Source organism: Mytilus trossulus, chromosome 3 (genome assembly GCF_036588685.1).
Source record: "Mytilus trossulus isolate FHL-02 chromosome 3, PNRI_Mtr1.1.1.hap1, whole genome shotgun sequence".
Taxonomy (NCBI): domain Eukaryota; kingdom Metazoa; phylum Mollusca; class Bivalvia; order Mytilida; family Mytilidae; genus Mytilus; species Mytilus trossulus.
In genome coordinates this window covers 57,829,358-57,847,212 of record NC_086375.1, presented here as the reverse complement: position 1 = coordinate 57,847,212, position 17,855 = coordinate 57,829,358, and the positions used below count along the sequence as shown (strand labels likewise).

At 33.6% G+C, this 17,855-nt stretch overlaps 1 protein-coding gene across 1 annotated transcript in view; it reads left to right on the top strand.

The window, feature by feature from the left end:
• The first annotated feature begins 1,031 nt into the window (after nucleotides 1-1,031).
• LOC134711960 (cytoglobin-1-like) overlaps nucleotides 1,032-17,855 on the top strand; it is a 72,269-nt gene continuing 55,445 nt past the window's right edge. Inside the window, exon 1 of the mRNA XM_063573005.1 lies at nucleotides 1,032-1,386. Within this exon, the coding sequence (XP_063429075.1) occupies nucleotides 1,202-1,386 (185 nt within the window). The 5' untranslated portion in view covers nucleotides 1,032-1,201. The remainder of the gene's footprint in view (nucleotides 1,387-17,855) is intronic.

Here is a 17,855-nt window from a genome sequence, read left to right as displayed (position 1 = left end):
CGTCTCACAAAGAAAGAATAAATGTGAAAGAGTTGGGCGCTGAAAATAAAACTGAATTGAATTGTCCTTTGTGCAGCTGTCCAACCTCGTTAATGTTTGCAGTCATTTTATTTGGTTTTTGATTTATTCGGTTTCAGTTATTCCGTAATTATTTTTGAAATCATTCACAACTTTGTAAGGTGTTATCTTAATAGATAATGCCATTATATATAAGTTGTTTTGTCAGTAAATTTGCAAAGGAAGCCAGACCATACGTTGGAATAGCATAATTGTTTGCTATATGATCGTATTCTAAATGTTCTCCCTAGTGTGCGCCATATATAAGTTTATGTGTATATGGTGTATAATTATATGGAAAATCCAATTCGCAAATTAGCAATAACAATTATTTTTCAATATATTTACCTTTCACGATTATTTGATGATACTGCACACTTATGATCTGCTACTTATTCTTTTAAATTAAAATTACACGGATCAACCATGAAGCCTTGTGATTAACCAAAATCACATGTATCAACCGTAAACAGCTTGTCCAATTCTAAATAACACGAATCAACCGTAAAAATACTTGTTTTTTTCGAATATAACATTGACCAACCGTTAAAAGCTGTAGTACTTTGCATGCATTGACTACAAGATTTCGGATATAAAATGACATACTTCGGACGGAGTTGTGGCATTTTAATGTCACACGCTAGTAAAAATGGCTTCTTATTAGTAGTAAACTGATGGATATCAAAGAAAATAACATATCGATGTACATGTATTAATTGATATTCTTGTTATTAATCCTTAAATAGATGAATTATACATAAAAATTCAATAATTTAAAACCTTTATGCGAGATTTATTGCCTTCAAATGTTAACGCAGAGTATGAATTTGTTCAGGTAGACCATTAATGATTCTAGAAGCAAATAATAAACCTACTGAAAATCATATATCGAAATAACACAACGAAACGGCGAAGCTATTTAAACCTTATCAACTTGATCATCGTCATACCATACCAGAGCAACTGATAAACAAACGGATAATTAATGATAATCGAACTCAATTAAAATATAAGAGTCGTTGGAGAGAGAAAAATCAGACTTCCTGATAGAACTCCGACCACTATTCAATATTACCGGTTCTCTCTCTATATATATAGCAAACAATCAAGGAACATTTAAACTCAAAGACAATTTGTTCGAAAAATGGGGTGTAGTCAGTCAAAACATAAGGTTCCAACCCAGCAAACCAAACAGGATGACAATAATGGACCAGTGTGCGAAACTGATAAACGATTGCCTTTGGATGACAGACAAGTGTTCAAACTAAAACAATCGTGGAAAGGTATAAGACGTAACATGGAAGATACTGGAATGGAGATGTTTGTAAGGTAAGGAAAGTTTGACAACTCTATTACTAATTTTGTTCGGTAAGGTCACATTAAAAGTTTGACAACACTTTTGCTAATTTTGTTCGGTAAGGAAACATTTAAACCTTTTTTCTGTTAGGAGATATTAAAAGTTTGACTCCCCTTCTTCCATTTTGGTTCGCAAAGAAGACACTAATAGTTTGGTTCCTCTATTACTACCTTTGTTCTGATAGAAACATTGCAAGTTTTAATTTTCTATTACTACAATGTATTTTTGTTTGGTAATGAGACAATTAAAGTTTGACCCCTCTCCTACTTTTTTGGTTCGGTAAGGAGACATTAAACTATTGACCCTTCTTCTACTGTTTTTGTTTGGTAAGGAGAATTCAAAAGATTGTCTCCTCTATTATACTACCTCTGTTCGGTAGGGAAACATTGAACGTCTGGCGCCTCTACCCCCACCTATGCTTGGTAAGGTGACAGTGGCTTTTTAACTCACCTCTTACATGTCTTACTACCTGTTTACCGGTAACGTGCATGGATATTTAGAAGTAGTATTTGACGATTATATAGAGTTAGTATTTTATTGATTATGAAAATACCGACATTGAATAATAATCAGAAATTCTTGCCAGGAAATATATATGAAGAAACCTGCATATATGACATCCCAGCTACTTTGTTTTTCCAGTGGTGATCTGAGCCGGATCACCCCTACCAGATCACCCTAGCTTGAGTTTCTCTGCATGCTTTTCGGTTGGTGTCTCATTGATCTGTACCAACACCTATTATTCCAATGTATCTAAAACAAAATAATAAAATGTTATGTCTGAGGAACTGTATCAAGGCTATAAATTGTAGACAGTAATACAAACAAAGAACATTCAAAACCAGAAACACCACTCGTCATAGATTGTGGTAAAATTTCAAGAAATCACAATCTTCAATATGTAATATTCTTTGTAAATGTAAACAAGTATTTTTACGAAATTAATATCTACATGATATACTATCTTGCATATGATACAGAACCATGTATTAAGAATCACTTAGTACATAAGTATCAATTTATAAGTTTTTAAAAATCGTTACAATATAATTACTCTTATCGTAAGCGACAATTAGATGAAATAGTTCGATATCCAGGTAGAAAAGTTAGATTTTGCTGTCCAGAAAAGGGAACTGTAGTAATATAAAGAAATACTTATATGATTCTGTACAGATTCTATGTAAAATCAAAGAAAACGATCACAGTAAGTACAGACGGCGAAAGGAATTCAAAGACCAAATAGAACTTAATTCTAAAAGTTGCTAGAATCAGTATCTGTCTCTTCTCTCCTAAAATGTCAAGGTTTTATCATCAAATACAAGAAATACAAGCACCGTTACAAAATTTTTAGTTTCTATATCTTTTCTTTTTATAGATTTGTGATTTTTTTTTAAGATTATGATTGTGGTTCAAACATCCATCAGACACCTCGACACTATTGTGCTGTCTAGGTCTGATCTTGCTAGTAGGATGCTGTGTTTATATTACGTATACCTATTTCCTTTGTAATTTGGTGGTATATAGCTTCTACGTAAAATTCGCAGTTGGAGCAATCTGTAGGGTAATGTTGTGGTGTTTCCCTAGTTCCACTGCTGAATAATTCAGTGGTGTTTTGCCAAGTGCGTTGTTTGCAGTAGTTAAGGGTGGAATATCCTGTTCTTAGTTGGTGCTCCTGGTGATTTGCCTATTTCAAGTGCAAAGATGGCATTTTCTACTTCATCAGATGTAATTTCATAATGCAATTTGTTTCTTTGCTTTGATTTTGTCTTCCATATTGCATATGTTTTTATACTCTTCTATTGTTTCTTTATACAGGCGGAAATCCGGTTAGAATAGAACAAAAGAATCGAAACTCTTTGTTAGAGAAGGCGATACATGCATACTGTAATGTTTACTATAGTAACGACAATTTAAAAAATAATAGTAACAAATAAGATGACTATTTTCTGCTCAATTACGAATTATTTTATTTTAAAACCACCATTTGCATACGTTTTCAATTTATCAATTACATAGTTAAGCTTAACAGTTAGATGACATGGGTATCTATTAAGTTGGATGTAGAAAATGCATGACCTCCGATTTTTTTTTTCTTTTACCAGGGACAGAGAACATATGAAACTTTTAGTTCGGCTATTTTCTGTCTACCCTTCGATTATGTGACTCAAGAAAAAAACTCCAAAAAATGTGTAACAACTGTATCGAAAAGAGAACGTCGAGAGCACCTTTTTATGTTAGGGCGTGCTCGAGTTGAATATTTTGTTTTGAAAACGTATAAAGCAAGAGTATTTGATACCTCATCTCGCTTCAAATTCTATCATTTTTATATATCAAGGCTACGGGTTGACTTTATAACATCAAAAAATCATAGTACTAAGAGATATTTAATTTCATATTACAGAAAAAATAAATGTTTAGCATCGTTTTTACCTGTATCAGAATGTTTTTTTGTGGATCGAATCAGTCAATCAAATGATTTTCATTTGTTTAACTTTCAATGTTGACATTCTCTTCCTTTAAATAACTTTACACAAACAATTCACGTGTTATCCATCTCAAGCTAAGGGGTTAAATTAAAGTTCACATGAATACGGATTCAATGAGGTCGAATTGTTCACTTTCAAGTGAATAATACATAACCAATGTTTTTTGGCTTATTTTGACAAAATCGAACCTTATTGGCTACTGAAAAGGAATTATTATTTCACTATTTGTATTGCATTACTGGTTGAGCCAAAAAAAATAATACACATAATATATATTAGGTTTTCATATATCTCGTAGCTAGTGGCCCTTTAAGTTGGATCTTAAAAATGCATATTTTCGAGAAAATTTCTTTCTGTGTGTGTGATACTTTTGGTTAATAGTCTTCAGCCACTGAAAATTTTAAGTCTACCCTTTGACGAAATATTTATAAATAAGATTTTTTTAAATGTTTATGAATTTTCGAGAATTCCACTTGAAAACCGATCAGACAACGTTTTCAGTTCTTCTTCTTCGGGTAAGCGACCATCGTCAACTGGTTGACTATTCTGCCAAATTTTAAAGTGAGCGGATGCAATATTTTTGAAATTTAATAAACAAAAAGAATTGGTGCAATTAAATATATATACAGGTGTAATTTAAAAACATGTCATTTAAATCTAATGACGAAGCTGAGCCTTTAAAGATTCAGGAGACAGTAGAGTTGGGTAAGGTGTTCCACTCTCTGATTGTTCTTGGATTGAACGGCTCCTTCCGTACAGTTGTTTTACATATTCTAAGTGCGTTTTCGATGTTATTTCTGGAAGGGCGTTCATTCGATATCAGCTTACTGGATGTATCGACTTTGACAAAGTTGTTCTGTTGCTTATACATCATTATTAAGCGGCTATGTTTCCTTCGTCCTAGTAGGGTAGGCCATTCAAGATGTTCAAGCATGCTAATAACAGATAAGGTGTTGTGATATCTGTTAGTAACATACCTTGCTGCCGTCTTTGCCCAATGTCCAAGCTGTGGATGTCGTTTTGCAGGCATTGGTCTCATACTGCACTGGCATATTCTAAAGTAGGCCTGACGAGTAACATATATGCTTTTTCTTTAATTGAGTTGTTTGAGATGTTAACATTCATTCTTTAAGAACCTAATTGTGCTTTTGGCTTTGGAGCAGATGGGGCTTATGTGTTTCCCCGATTTAAGATCTGATTAAATAGTCCACCAAGGTATTTTGCTGACGTTACAAGTTCAAGGTTATGGCCATGTAGTGTGTAATTGTACTTTAATGGAGTTCGTTTCTTGGTGATGGTGAGTACATTTATACATTTGTCTGGATGGAATTTCATAAGCCATGTTGTTTCCCATACAGCCAGTTGGTCAAGGTCCTTTTGTAAGTTTGTGGCATCTGCATTGGATGAGATTGTGAGATAAGTCATAGTGTCATCAGCAAACAGTCGTTCGTTTGATTAAATCCCCTTGGGCTTGTCGTTTATATACAACAAAAATAGGCTAGGTTATAGAACGGATCCTTGTGGTACGCCGGACTCTACAGGTATGGAGGTCGATGTTTCAACCTCTACAAATACTGACTGTATTCTATCTACTGATTTGTTTTACCGGTTTTTCCATAATGCTTCAGTTTGTGAATGAGAAGTCTATGACTAACCTTATCAAATGCGTTAGAAAACTCCATTATGAGACAACTGTGTGTTTCCCTAGATCTAAGTTTCTAGTAATATCATCAATAAATTCAATCAGTTGTGATTCACATGATAATCCCCTTTGAAACCCATGTTGTAGTGGAAAAATGATGTTGTGTGTATCTGCATGGGACATGATATGGCTAGTTATGATGTGCTCCATTAGTTTAAATGCTATGCAAGTGAGAGAGACTAGCCTCAGTATAATTTATCGGATCGTTTATCTTCCCTTTCTTATACACTAGGCAGACGTTTGCTGATTTCCAATAACTAGTACTAGGTATTTCGCTTGTCTGATATGAGCAGCAGAATATTGTTGTCATGATTGGTGCTACGTGTACTGCAAGTTCCTTTAATACTCTTGGTGCTATATTGTGTGGCCAAGCTGTCTTATTTAGACTAAGGTTATTAAGTAGTTTGTACTCACCATTTTCTGTTAGGTTGATTTCCAAGATTTGTTTAAATTTTCCGGACGTGTCAGATGTGATCCATGGACTACCTTCCTTTTTTCCTAGCTGTCTTTTTCGGCACATTTTTCCTACATGTATGCTCTCGTCATGTTTGGTTTAGAAGTGTGTCTATAATTTATTTACTCCTGCCTTTTGTACATTCATTATGGTGATATTTTGTTCAGATATAGTTTCATATTCACCCAGATAGCTTTTCTATATAATGGTATAATCCTTGGGGTTTTAATGGACTTCCTGTGGTTTACATTAACTTCTGTGAAAACGATTTCATGGTCGGAGAGCCCAGGTAAGGTTTCAACTCTCATGAAGCTTTCAGGATGATTTGTTTCAACAAGATCAAGAAAATTGGGTCCTCTGGTTGGTTTATTTACAAGTAGTGCCGTCCAATTATCATCCAATATATCAGCAGCTGTTATGATTTGTTGCACATTGGGTGTGCATCTTTATCTGTTTGGTAGTCCAATCCCAGCCTGATAGGTCGAAATAACTAGCTGATATAATAAATGCATTTCGTATTTTACTGGCTCTTTCAACGCTTATTCCATATTCATTATATCCCTTTTCGTTTGGTGATTTTGGTTTGTTGTACCTGGAAAGTTGACTCAAGGCAGATAAGAACATTAACTGATACTCATTAGCTAGTAGATACATTTGTCTTTTAAAATACAACTGACATATAAGGATTGTAATGGTGCTATGTGGATAAATTTATTGGGTTTCAAGAGCTAAATTGAGAGCGTGTCATCCCTACAATGGGTTTCATTTCTACGATTGTAAAAATAAACCGGCGTAATAGGGGTGATAGTTTTGACGGGGGAGAACCATGACTGTTTAGAATGGATTTACGTATTCATCTGTCCTCAAGTATCCGCCTTTAAAGAAAGTGTCTTGCAAAATAGTGCATGTTTCCTCTTCTGAAAAGGCTGGCACATTTTAATTCTGCAATCAGAAGGAGTTTTGAGTTGAGGTCCTTCTTTTTTTCCATTTTTTGATAGGTTGTCCATATTTCTCTGAGATTCTTGATGAGGTGAATCTTTGGATAAGCTTAGAGTTCTGTTCCTCCATTGCCTTTTCTTTATGGAGCTCAAATCTATTCTTCTGCATTTTCGAGCGCTACCTTAGTTTGAGTGATGTTTCTTTTCTAGTACCGTACTGCTTTTTTCTTTGGTTGAGAACCTTTTTAGCTTGACTGACTTCTATGTTCCACCAGGGCGTTTTACCTCCCTCCATTTTATAACCTCTGACAATGTTCTGTCGATTGTTTCTTTAAGAAATTGATATACTTCATCTTCGTCATTGCTGGATGGGTTGATGCCTTTCAAACATTTTTTTTTCTAACTGCTCTTTCCAGTTGTTCCAATCTACCTTGTTCATCTGCCATACCTGCTTTTTTTCTTTGTTCTTGTTTGTGTTTTACATACATCTTGTTCTAGAAGGACACATGTATGGTCTGATCTGACATTTTTATGTGCTATTGTTGTACATTCCTTAACTTGGTTGTTTATACCAGGTGTTACGAATATTATCTATAACGCTTTTTAACCGGATTTTTGTGACAAAAATGTCGGTTATTGATTTGGGGATGCTCGGCGGGCGGGCTTACGGTCGGGCGGTCGGGCTGCAATCAAATGTTGTCCGTGCATTAACTCATGAACCGTTCAACCGTCCAAAGCTTTTAAAATTTTAATATGTTGTTACTTACAACTAAATGAAGGTCAAGTTCAATAATGGCGATTTTGACTTTTACCGTTCAGGAGTTATGGTTCTTGAAAGATTGAAAAATGCCGTTTCCAGTAGTGTCCGTGCATTTACGCATGAACCGTTCTACCAAAGCTTCCCAAATTTTAATATGTTGTTACCGATGACAAAATAGAGATCAAGTTCAATAATGATGATTTGGACTTTTACCGTTCAGGAGTTATGGTTCTTGAAAGATCGTAAAATGGCGTTTCCAGTCGTGTCCGTGCTTTTACGCATGAACTGTTCGGCCAAAGCTTCCCAAATTTTGATATATTGTTACTGATGACTAAATGGAGGTCAAGTTCAATAATGACGATTTTGACCTTTACCGTTCAGGAGTTATGGTTCTTGAAAGATCGTAAAATGGTGTTTCCATTCACTTTGTGGCATTTACTCACGAACCATTCAATCTAAGCTTTTCAAATTTTAATATGTTGATACTGATAAAATAGAGGTCAAATTTGATATTGACTATTTTCACTTTCAACAATCATCAGTAATGGTTCTTGTGATATTGCCATGACACAAATAAAAGCTAATTAATCCGGTTTGCTGTCGTTGTGACAGCCTCTTGTTGTATTTCTTCTTGTTGGCTGTCCAGCACAAATACACTCAAAAACATTTAACACGGGGAGACGTGTCATAGAACTTGTCTAAACTGTCCTAAACCCTAGAACTGTTTTAAGTAGAACTGTCAGAATCAGTTATATGCAGAACTGATCAAACCAGTTCTAACCGTAGAACTGTCATCAAAACTGTCTAAAACTGTCGGGATTGTAAAACAGTTCTAAATGACGACACTGCAATTAGGACATTTTCTATAACGAGAAATGTTAAAACAGTGCTCTTATGAGAATTTTTAAATAAATATTATATTCTTTTGAATTATTTATATTTCAGACAACTGTTCTATGGATAGAACTGACTAAATCAATTCTATTCGTACAACTGAACAAATCATTTCTATTCGTAGAATTGTTCTAGTTGAGGGACGGTTCTAGTTGTAGAACTTTTCTCGCCGTAGAAATGTGCTTGTCGTACAACTGACCAAATCATTTCTAATCGAAGATATGTTCAAGTCGTAGAAATGTTCTATCCGTAGAAATGTTCTAGTCGTAGAACTTTTCTAGCCGTAGAACTGTTCTTGTCGTAGAACAGTCTAAATCTTTTCTAGGGTAGACTGTCAGGATCAGTTCTAGATAGGGTAGCGCTCCACAGTTAGCAAATAAAATTAAAAATGAGCCACAACATTTTGTATCATCTCCTATTCCCAGGTGGAAACCCGGTTGAAATAGAACAAAAGAATCGATCGGAAGCTCTTTGTTAGAGAAGGCGATAAATGCTAACTGTAATGTTTACTATAGTGACAAATTTTTTTAAAGTTAATAGAAACAAATAAAATGACAATTTTCTTCTCAATGACGAAGTGTTAAATTTTAAAAACACCATTTGCATAAATTTTCAATTTATCTAGTACAAAGTCAGTCGGAAACCAGGTTGAAATAGAACAAAAGAAACGAAGCTCTGTGTAAGAGAAGGCGATAAATGTTTAATGTATTGTTTACTATAGTGACAAACATTTTAAAAGTTAATATAAACAAACAAAATTACAATTTTCTTTTGCGAGGTGTTTCATGTTAAAACATCATTTGTATTAGTTTTCAATTTATTTAGTTCATAGTTAAGCAGAACAATTAGATATCAAGTCGACAACATGGGTATATTTCAAGTTGGATGAAGAAAAGGCATAACCTCCGATTTAAAAAAAAATTACCATGGACGGAAAACATATTAATCTATTAGTTCAGTATATTTTTTTGTCTGCCCTTCCATTATGTGACTCAAGAAAGAAATCCCCAAAGTGGGTAACAATAGTTTCGAAAAGAGAAAATCGAGTGCAACTTTTTATGTTAGGGTGTGTTTGAGTTGAATATTTTGTCTTGATATCGTACAAAGCAAGAATATTTCATACATCGTCTCGCTTTAAATTCTATCATTTTTATATACAAAGCTACAGGTTGATTTTACAACACAAAACAGTCACAGTACTAATAGATGAAATATATTGGTCAAGTGTAATACCTATCTAATGAGTTACTAAAACAGAGAAGGTGTGTTCGAATAGCTTTTTTTTACTGAAAGTACCTGACGACAGTCTTTCAAGTTGGATGATGAAAATGCATATCTTCGAAAAATTATGATTGTTTGTGTGTGACAAATAAGGTTTAAAGTCTTCATACCTTAAAAATTCTAGTCTGCCCTTCCACGAAATATTTAATTAGATTTATTTTAAATACAAAATGTATTTATGATTTTTTTAACATTCCGCCTGACAACCGGTCAGACAATAGTTTTAAGTTGATTCAATGCAGACAAGATCATTAACTGATGCTCATAAGCTAGTTGATGCATTTGTCATTTTTTAGAATACAACTGACATATAAGGATCGTAATGGTGCAATGTGGATAAATTTATCGGTTTCCAAGAGCAAAATTGGTAGCGCGTCATCCCTACAATGGCTTCCATTTCTGCGATTGTGAAAATGAACTGGCGTAATGGGGAGATAATTTTGACGAACTATAATCCTGACTGTTCCTGGATTTCTAATACATTAACCAAACTGTTTGTGTTGTACATGTGCATATGTATTTAATCAGTATCTTCCATTGATTTGATTTTCAAAAGTTAAAAGGGTGAAAAATAATTCCTTTTCTGTGTACCCATGGCAACATTCTGCATTTATTTACCATAAAATATTGCGAAAGGGGATAAACACGTCACATATCCCCCAAAAATTTGGATCACACTAGAATTTCAATGCCTTTGAATGATACCTTTTAAGAAACTGTTTTCATAAATCTTCCTAATGATCAAATAATAAATGGGTGGCTATGAAGGCTATTTTTATATTCAGCTATTCAAAAATGAATTTTATTGCACACTAGCTCCTATATTTGAAAAATCCACGAAACTACAGACTTCACTGTGGAGTGCTACCTAGAACTGTCTAAATCAGTTCTAGGTATAACTGACCAAATCAGTTCTAGGTTAGAACTGTTCTCGCTTGAACTGTCTAAAAGTTGTCAGGATTACAGTTCTACATACTGTACTAGAACATTTCTCCTGACAGATTCTGGGAGATTTGATGAGAGGTTATAAGTGATCTCCACTGTACGTAACTGACATGTAATCTCGAATTTCATACAATTATTTTCACAATACTCGTCTCAATAATTTACAAGACAATGATATTATAGAAAGACAATTTTATAATTCTTACGACATCAAACGATAAGAAAAAACACATTATCCAAACGAAACCATAACAGAAACATCAAAAATAAATACATGAATGTTGAAATGTACAAAATAACTTCACATTTATACTTTATTTCATGAAAAAAACAGTGGGCAAATGTGTCAGAAATCTGCCGGATGTAATTTACATCTAAATGGCACATTTAAACACTATTATTGATTAAGTTATAGATATGGAAAACTTTATTGTTTTTTGAGAGAAAAAAATATTTAAACTTATTTACTACACCAATATCCCTCCTCCCTCCCCCAAACAAATAAAATAATATATAAATATATTGAGGATATCCAAACAATTTGTCCGCTATGAAGTTGCATCAAGTACAATGGGAGAATGCAGTATTTTCTTTATGCCCCACCTACAATAGTAGAGGGCATTATGTTTGTCTGGTCTGTGCGTCCGTCCGTTTGTTCGTTCGTCCGTCCGTCCGTTCTTCCCGTTTCAGGTTAAAGCTCTTGATCAAGGTAGTTTTTGATGAAGCTGAAGTCCAACCAATTGGAAACTTAGTACACATGTTCCTTATGATATTATGATCTTTTTAATTCTATAAATTAGACTTTTGACCCAAATTCCACGGTCCATTGAACAAAGAAAATGAAAGTGTGAGATTTAGGCAAGTTTCTGGTCAAGGTAGTTTTTGATAAAAGTTCAATCGACTTTAAACTTAGTGCACATGCCAAATTATTTTTTTTACCCAATTTCACAGTCCATTGAACGTGGAAAATGATAATGCAATTGGGGCATCCGTGTACTTTGGACACATTCTTGTTTTTAAATGTTTCTGACATTCAATTTGTAGATTTAGCATAATTGATTAATATAAGTTCGCTTGTACTTTCTTTTAAAAATAAATCACAATCTGAAAGACAAATGACTATGTACAACTGTGTCAAATCTCGACGTTCTAGTTTTTTTGAAACGTTTAGACCAATGAGTTCTAATATGAAAACATAACTCGTGTTTAGAACTTATCTTTATGTTTTGGTTACTACAGTTGTTTCTTAAAACTTTTATATTTTTTTCTCTGCGTTTCCTACTAATTACAAACGCATCATAGGGATCCCTGTATCAATTTTTTTTTAAATAGGTTTTAAATAATGTTCGATATTGTTCTTATATTCTGTATCCCTTGAATCAATACTCTGAATGAACTTTATTTTAATTGGAAATAAATATACAAATGTAGCCACTACCCTTGTTAATCTGCAAATATAAACCCGACTAATTTATCTTACTGCGTTTAATTAAAACAAATTAAATAAAAGGCAATACTCATTAATCTCAGGGAAACAGCCATATGAACAAATAATAGTCACTTACATCTACGTCAATTGGTCTGTGGTGTATAGTTGTCTCATTAGCAACACTGTTATACATCCCCTTATTTTATTATATACAAATTAAAATATATACATCTTCAAGAGTGTGTAGTGCCCAAAAACATGCTTACGCCCTCCATATTGTTTTGTCCCAAGCCAGGATTCATTAGGCCCGAGGTTTTCGTTGTTTACCATCTCTCAAAACTGTTTTTCGTTCAATTTTCGTTGGGATATTAAACTCAAATCAGGTCTTAATTTTCCATTTCGAGTTGCATACCAGAAGTTTTTTTTATAACCTATACAATATGCTCGGCTCATTTCAAGGCCGTACGATTATTTTTAATTGTTTACATCATTGTCCTTAAGGGAATTCAAATTCACAAAAATATAGGACAAACACAATAATTCAAAAGATAACAATCTAAAACTAGGCTTAGTCTGTTGTTATTTTTGTATTATTGTCATTTTATTTATTTTCTTTTGTTACATCATTTGACATCAGACTCGGACTTCTCTTGAACTGAAATTTTAATGTGCGTATTGTTATGCGTTTACTTTTCTACATGGCTATAGGTGTAGGGAGAGGGTTGAGATCTCATAAACATGTTTAACCCCGCCGCAATTTTGCGCCTGTCCCAAGTCAGGAGTCTCGGGCCTGTGTTAGTCTTGTATGATTTTTAATTTTTGTTTCTTGTGTATAATTCGGAGTTTAGTATGACGTCCATTATCACTGTACTTGTATACATATTTGTTGGGGCCATCTGAAGGACACCTACGGGTGCTGGAATTCTCGCTACATTGAAGACCCATTGGTGGCCTTCGGCTGTTGACTGCTCTATTGTCGGGTTGTTGTCGCTTTGAAACATTCCCCATTCCCCATTTCCTTTCTCAATTTTATTTTTTTGTAAACAGTTACAACAGGTGACGCACGTGGAGCAATATCTGCTTCCTTTTCTGTCCTGAGATCACCCCAGTGTTTGGGGCTGTTCATGCTGCTCAGTCTTTCGGTCTTTTATTTAGTGTAATGTGAAATTAAAACTTCGTCGTCTCTCCTTTATTATGGCTTGGCATGTCCAATTTCTGCCGACTTTGGGCGTTTTAAAAGTCCCCTTTGAATCTTCCGCCTCTTTGTATTTTAAAAAACATTTACACGGTCAAAGCTAACTCTCGCAGACAGTTTATCGTAATGTATACAAGGGACAGTAAACACTATTAAAGTGAACAGAGATAACGATACAACTGAAACGTTGTTATAATGATTCTAGAAATACAATTTATAGAACATTTTATTGTATTTCTAAGATTGATTTATGGAAAACGAAAAGATAAATGAAAACATTATTTGGTATTGGTAAAATGATCTATTTACATGTACCTTTGTTCAATTTCAACATAATTTTGCAATTATCAGTGAAAAAAACCCGTAACTGATCTTAAGTACTGAAAAACTTACCACCGAGTTAAAAATACGCTTTAAAATAAAACCATATGCAGTTTTAGTATTCAAAATTATTAATCCTGGAAATTAACTGCATTAAAAAAGCATATCAGAGTAATTTGCAAAGGGTTACAAATGTAATTGCAAGCATTGTTTTGTTTTTTTCTTCAAACAATTATCCGTCATTGATAATCTTTAGTTACACATTGCATTAACCATATTTGCGTCATCTTCTCAATCTGCAACTTTAAAAATTTTCAATATTTAATTTAATAGCACCATTTAACCTTAAACAAAATGGGTCTTTTAACCACACCTAAGAAGCCTGCAGAAACGGCTCTACCATGGTATTACATGTATATTTATAATATTTATCAGGGTTAGTTTTTTATTCTTTCTGCCCTGAACAAATTTCGCAGCTGTCTCTATACATGAAGTCCTTATGAAGTAAAAAAAACACTTAATTTCTAACGAACATATTGAGAAATTAGACATTCTAAAAGCCTTCGTACAAGTTACCCAAAAGTTATGTCATTCAACTCAAGTCTCACTTAATACCGCATTTCCAATTAAAACAAAAGTATGCCATGGTTAAGGACAAATGAATGTACTGTTTTGTAATTATGGTAAAAGTTCAATATTTGCTATTGAAAATTGTACAATAATCTGTAAAAACAGTTCACATGTTTTGCCATACATGTATAATAAATACGCATCTGTTGCCGATTTATCCGAGGTGTTCATCACTAATTTCGACATTGGTGTGTTCAATGTTTAGTAGGTAGTCTGTTACTAACTTACATATAAGTTCGATTATTAGTATGACAACCCTTTTTCCCATTCAATTTTACAGTAACTGTTGATTTTTTTCAGGAGATTTAATTTTCTTATTCAACATATAATATATGAGTATGATTAATTGAAGGAAACTTAAAAAAAATACGTTGAAGCAAACGCCAAAGTGAGCGCAATCAAAATACACGTAAACCGTTAAAATTTCCAAAACTCATTCATAAAAAAATATTAATGTTGGAGTTTTTGAAAATGTTGGAAATTAAGTAAAGTTGTCATCTCCGCGCCTGTACTTGTCTTGTGCTGAAATAGATTGATCATGTTCATGTTTTAGTAACGTCAGAGGTGTTTTAGTATGATCTACAATCAAGCACGTAAGGATTAAACTGTAAACTATAAAATGAAACATAAAATTGAGAATGGAAATGGGGAATGTGTCAAAGAGACAACAACCCGACCAAATAAAAAAACAACAGCAGAAGGTCACCAACAGGTCTTCAATGTAGCGAGAAATTCCCGCACCCGGAGGCGTCCTTCAGCTGGCCCCTAAATAAATATATACTAGTTCAGTGATAATGAACGCCATACTAATTTCCAAATTGTACACAAGAAACTAAAATTTAAATAATACAAGACTAACAAAGGCCAGAGGCTCCTGACTTGGGACAGGCGCAAAAATGCGGCGGGGTTAAACATGTTTGTGAGATCTCAACCCTCCCCCTATACCTCTAACCAATGTAGAAAAGTAAAAGCATAACAATACGCACATTAAAATTCAGTTCAAGAGAAGTCCGAGTCTGATGTCAGAAGATGTAACCAAAGAAAATAAACAAAATGACAATAATACATAAATAACAACAGACTACTAGCAGTTAACTGACATGCCAGCTCCAGACTTCAATTAAACTGACTGAAAGATTATGATTTCATCATATGAACATCAGGCACAATCCTTCCCTTAAGGGGTTTAGTATCATACCATCATAACATATATGAGAAGAACATTACCCGTGTCATGCCAACAACTGTTTTAGAATAAATGTGTTTAGTTCCGACGCAAAGACCTTATCGGTGACTCAATATTAACGCCAAAATATGCAATCTTTAATGACTTGACAACAGTATCGTAATTATAATTATCCCTTCTTAATAAGTCTATTCAAAGGTTTTGTAAGTTTATGAGGTGAATACTGACACCTTTGTGCTTTATAAAGAATATTTCCATAAAAAATTGGATGTGAAATATCTGAACGTATAAGAAGTCTGCATGTTGAGCTATATTTACGAATGATGTCTTTATACCGATGATAAAATTTAGTAAATGTTTTGACTAGTTTGTGATATCGAAAACCCTGGTGTAATAATTTTTCAGTAATACATAAATTTCTCTCGTTAAAATCTAAAACATTGTTACATACACGAGCGAATCGTGCAAGTTGAGATATATAAACACCGTAAGATGGTGACAAGGGAACGTCACCATCTAAAAACGGATAATTAACGATAGGAAATGAAAAATCATCCCTTTTATCATAAATTTTAGTATTCAGCTTTCCGTTAGTGATATGGATATCAAGATCGAGGAAAGGGCAGTGGTCATTGTTAGTATTAGCTTTATTTAAAGTAAGTTCACCAGGATAAATTTCATAAATATACATACTGAAGTCGTCATTATTGAGAGCCAAAATATCATCCAAATATCTAAAAGTATTATTAAATTTGTTTATCAGATGTTGTTTTGATGGGTCTTTGCTTATTTTTGTCATAAATTGTAACTCATAACAATACAAAAAGAGGTCCGCAATAAGTGGTGCGCAGTTCGTCCCCATTGGAATTCCGATAATCTGACGATATACGGAATCCCCAAAGCGAACAAAAATGTTATCTAGTAAAAATTCAAGGGCATATATAGTATCAAAACATGTCCAATTAACATAGTTTTTTGTTTACTGCTACTAAAAAATGACCTAAAATAGTTTGAACATATATATTCACATTCTGATTTGTTAATGCCCATTTAATTAGGTGTGTGATTTTTTTCTTAATGAGAATGTGAGGCAATGTGGTATACAGGGTAGACAAATCAAAACTTTGATCAGATTCAAAATCACCAATATAAGCATGCGATTTATCAAGTACTTCCAACGAGTTCTTGACACTCCAAAAGTAATTTATTCCACTATTTTCGAAGGCCTTATTTGAACAATTTATTATAAGGTTTTTAATTGTACCAAGTGTGCTGGTAAGAATAATAGACAATTTAGTAGTTGAACAATGGCTTGAAGACGAAATAAATCTATATTTGTAAGGGGTTTAATGTAACTTCGGAAGCCAATACATAGTTGGGACTTTCATTGTATTTGGCTCTGCTTGTAAAGCGGTGGCTAAAAGTTTATGTTTGTTACAGATTTCGTTTTCTGAAAATGGAGTCAGTTTTGCCTAGCAAAAGTTTATTTTCGTCATCTTGTAATAATGTTAAGATAATTTGTGCCAATAAATTTTAATGCTGCCTGATCTTGCTCAAGATTCTGATTATCTCGCTTTGATTGAGAAAAACAAATTATTCCTTATTGACAGAAAAAATAACCATTTTCGCCGATGAAAGCACCAATAAATGTTCAAAGGACAGGACATTATTATTATTTAAGCATCGTGTTATCGGATACCTCCTTAATGGAAAAAGACACTCCCTGTATTTTAATAACACTCTTTAATTATGTCATGGCAAGTGACCAAGTCATAAGAGAGGGTAATTAATTATGTTGGAAATTTAAATTTTCTTTGGATCATGCCACCGACATCAAACAGTCGTTGTATGGTCTTATTAACCTGTAGGGATGAGCGTGACATTCTCGCTTCAGTGGCAGTCCTTATGTCTCGCTCATTGTCCTGTTTTATTAACTTTGGACACCATACCTTAAATGCTAATTCTAATTCGTTTTCGTTATGTATTGGTTTGACAAATTGTAAAAACTTAAAGGTGACTTCCATAAAAGTCATTGTTGATCACCATCAAAAAAAATTAATTCAACAAAAATATGTATTTTCAAAAAATGGGTCAGAGATAACTAGTGTGATTGCCAATGAAACCAAATGACGTAAATGATAGCAAACATAGATCCAAAAAACGGCCTTGAAACACAGGACAAACACCATACTATACAGTTAGCTATAATATGCCATACCA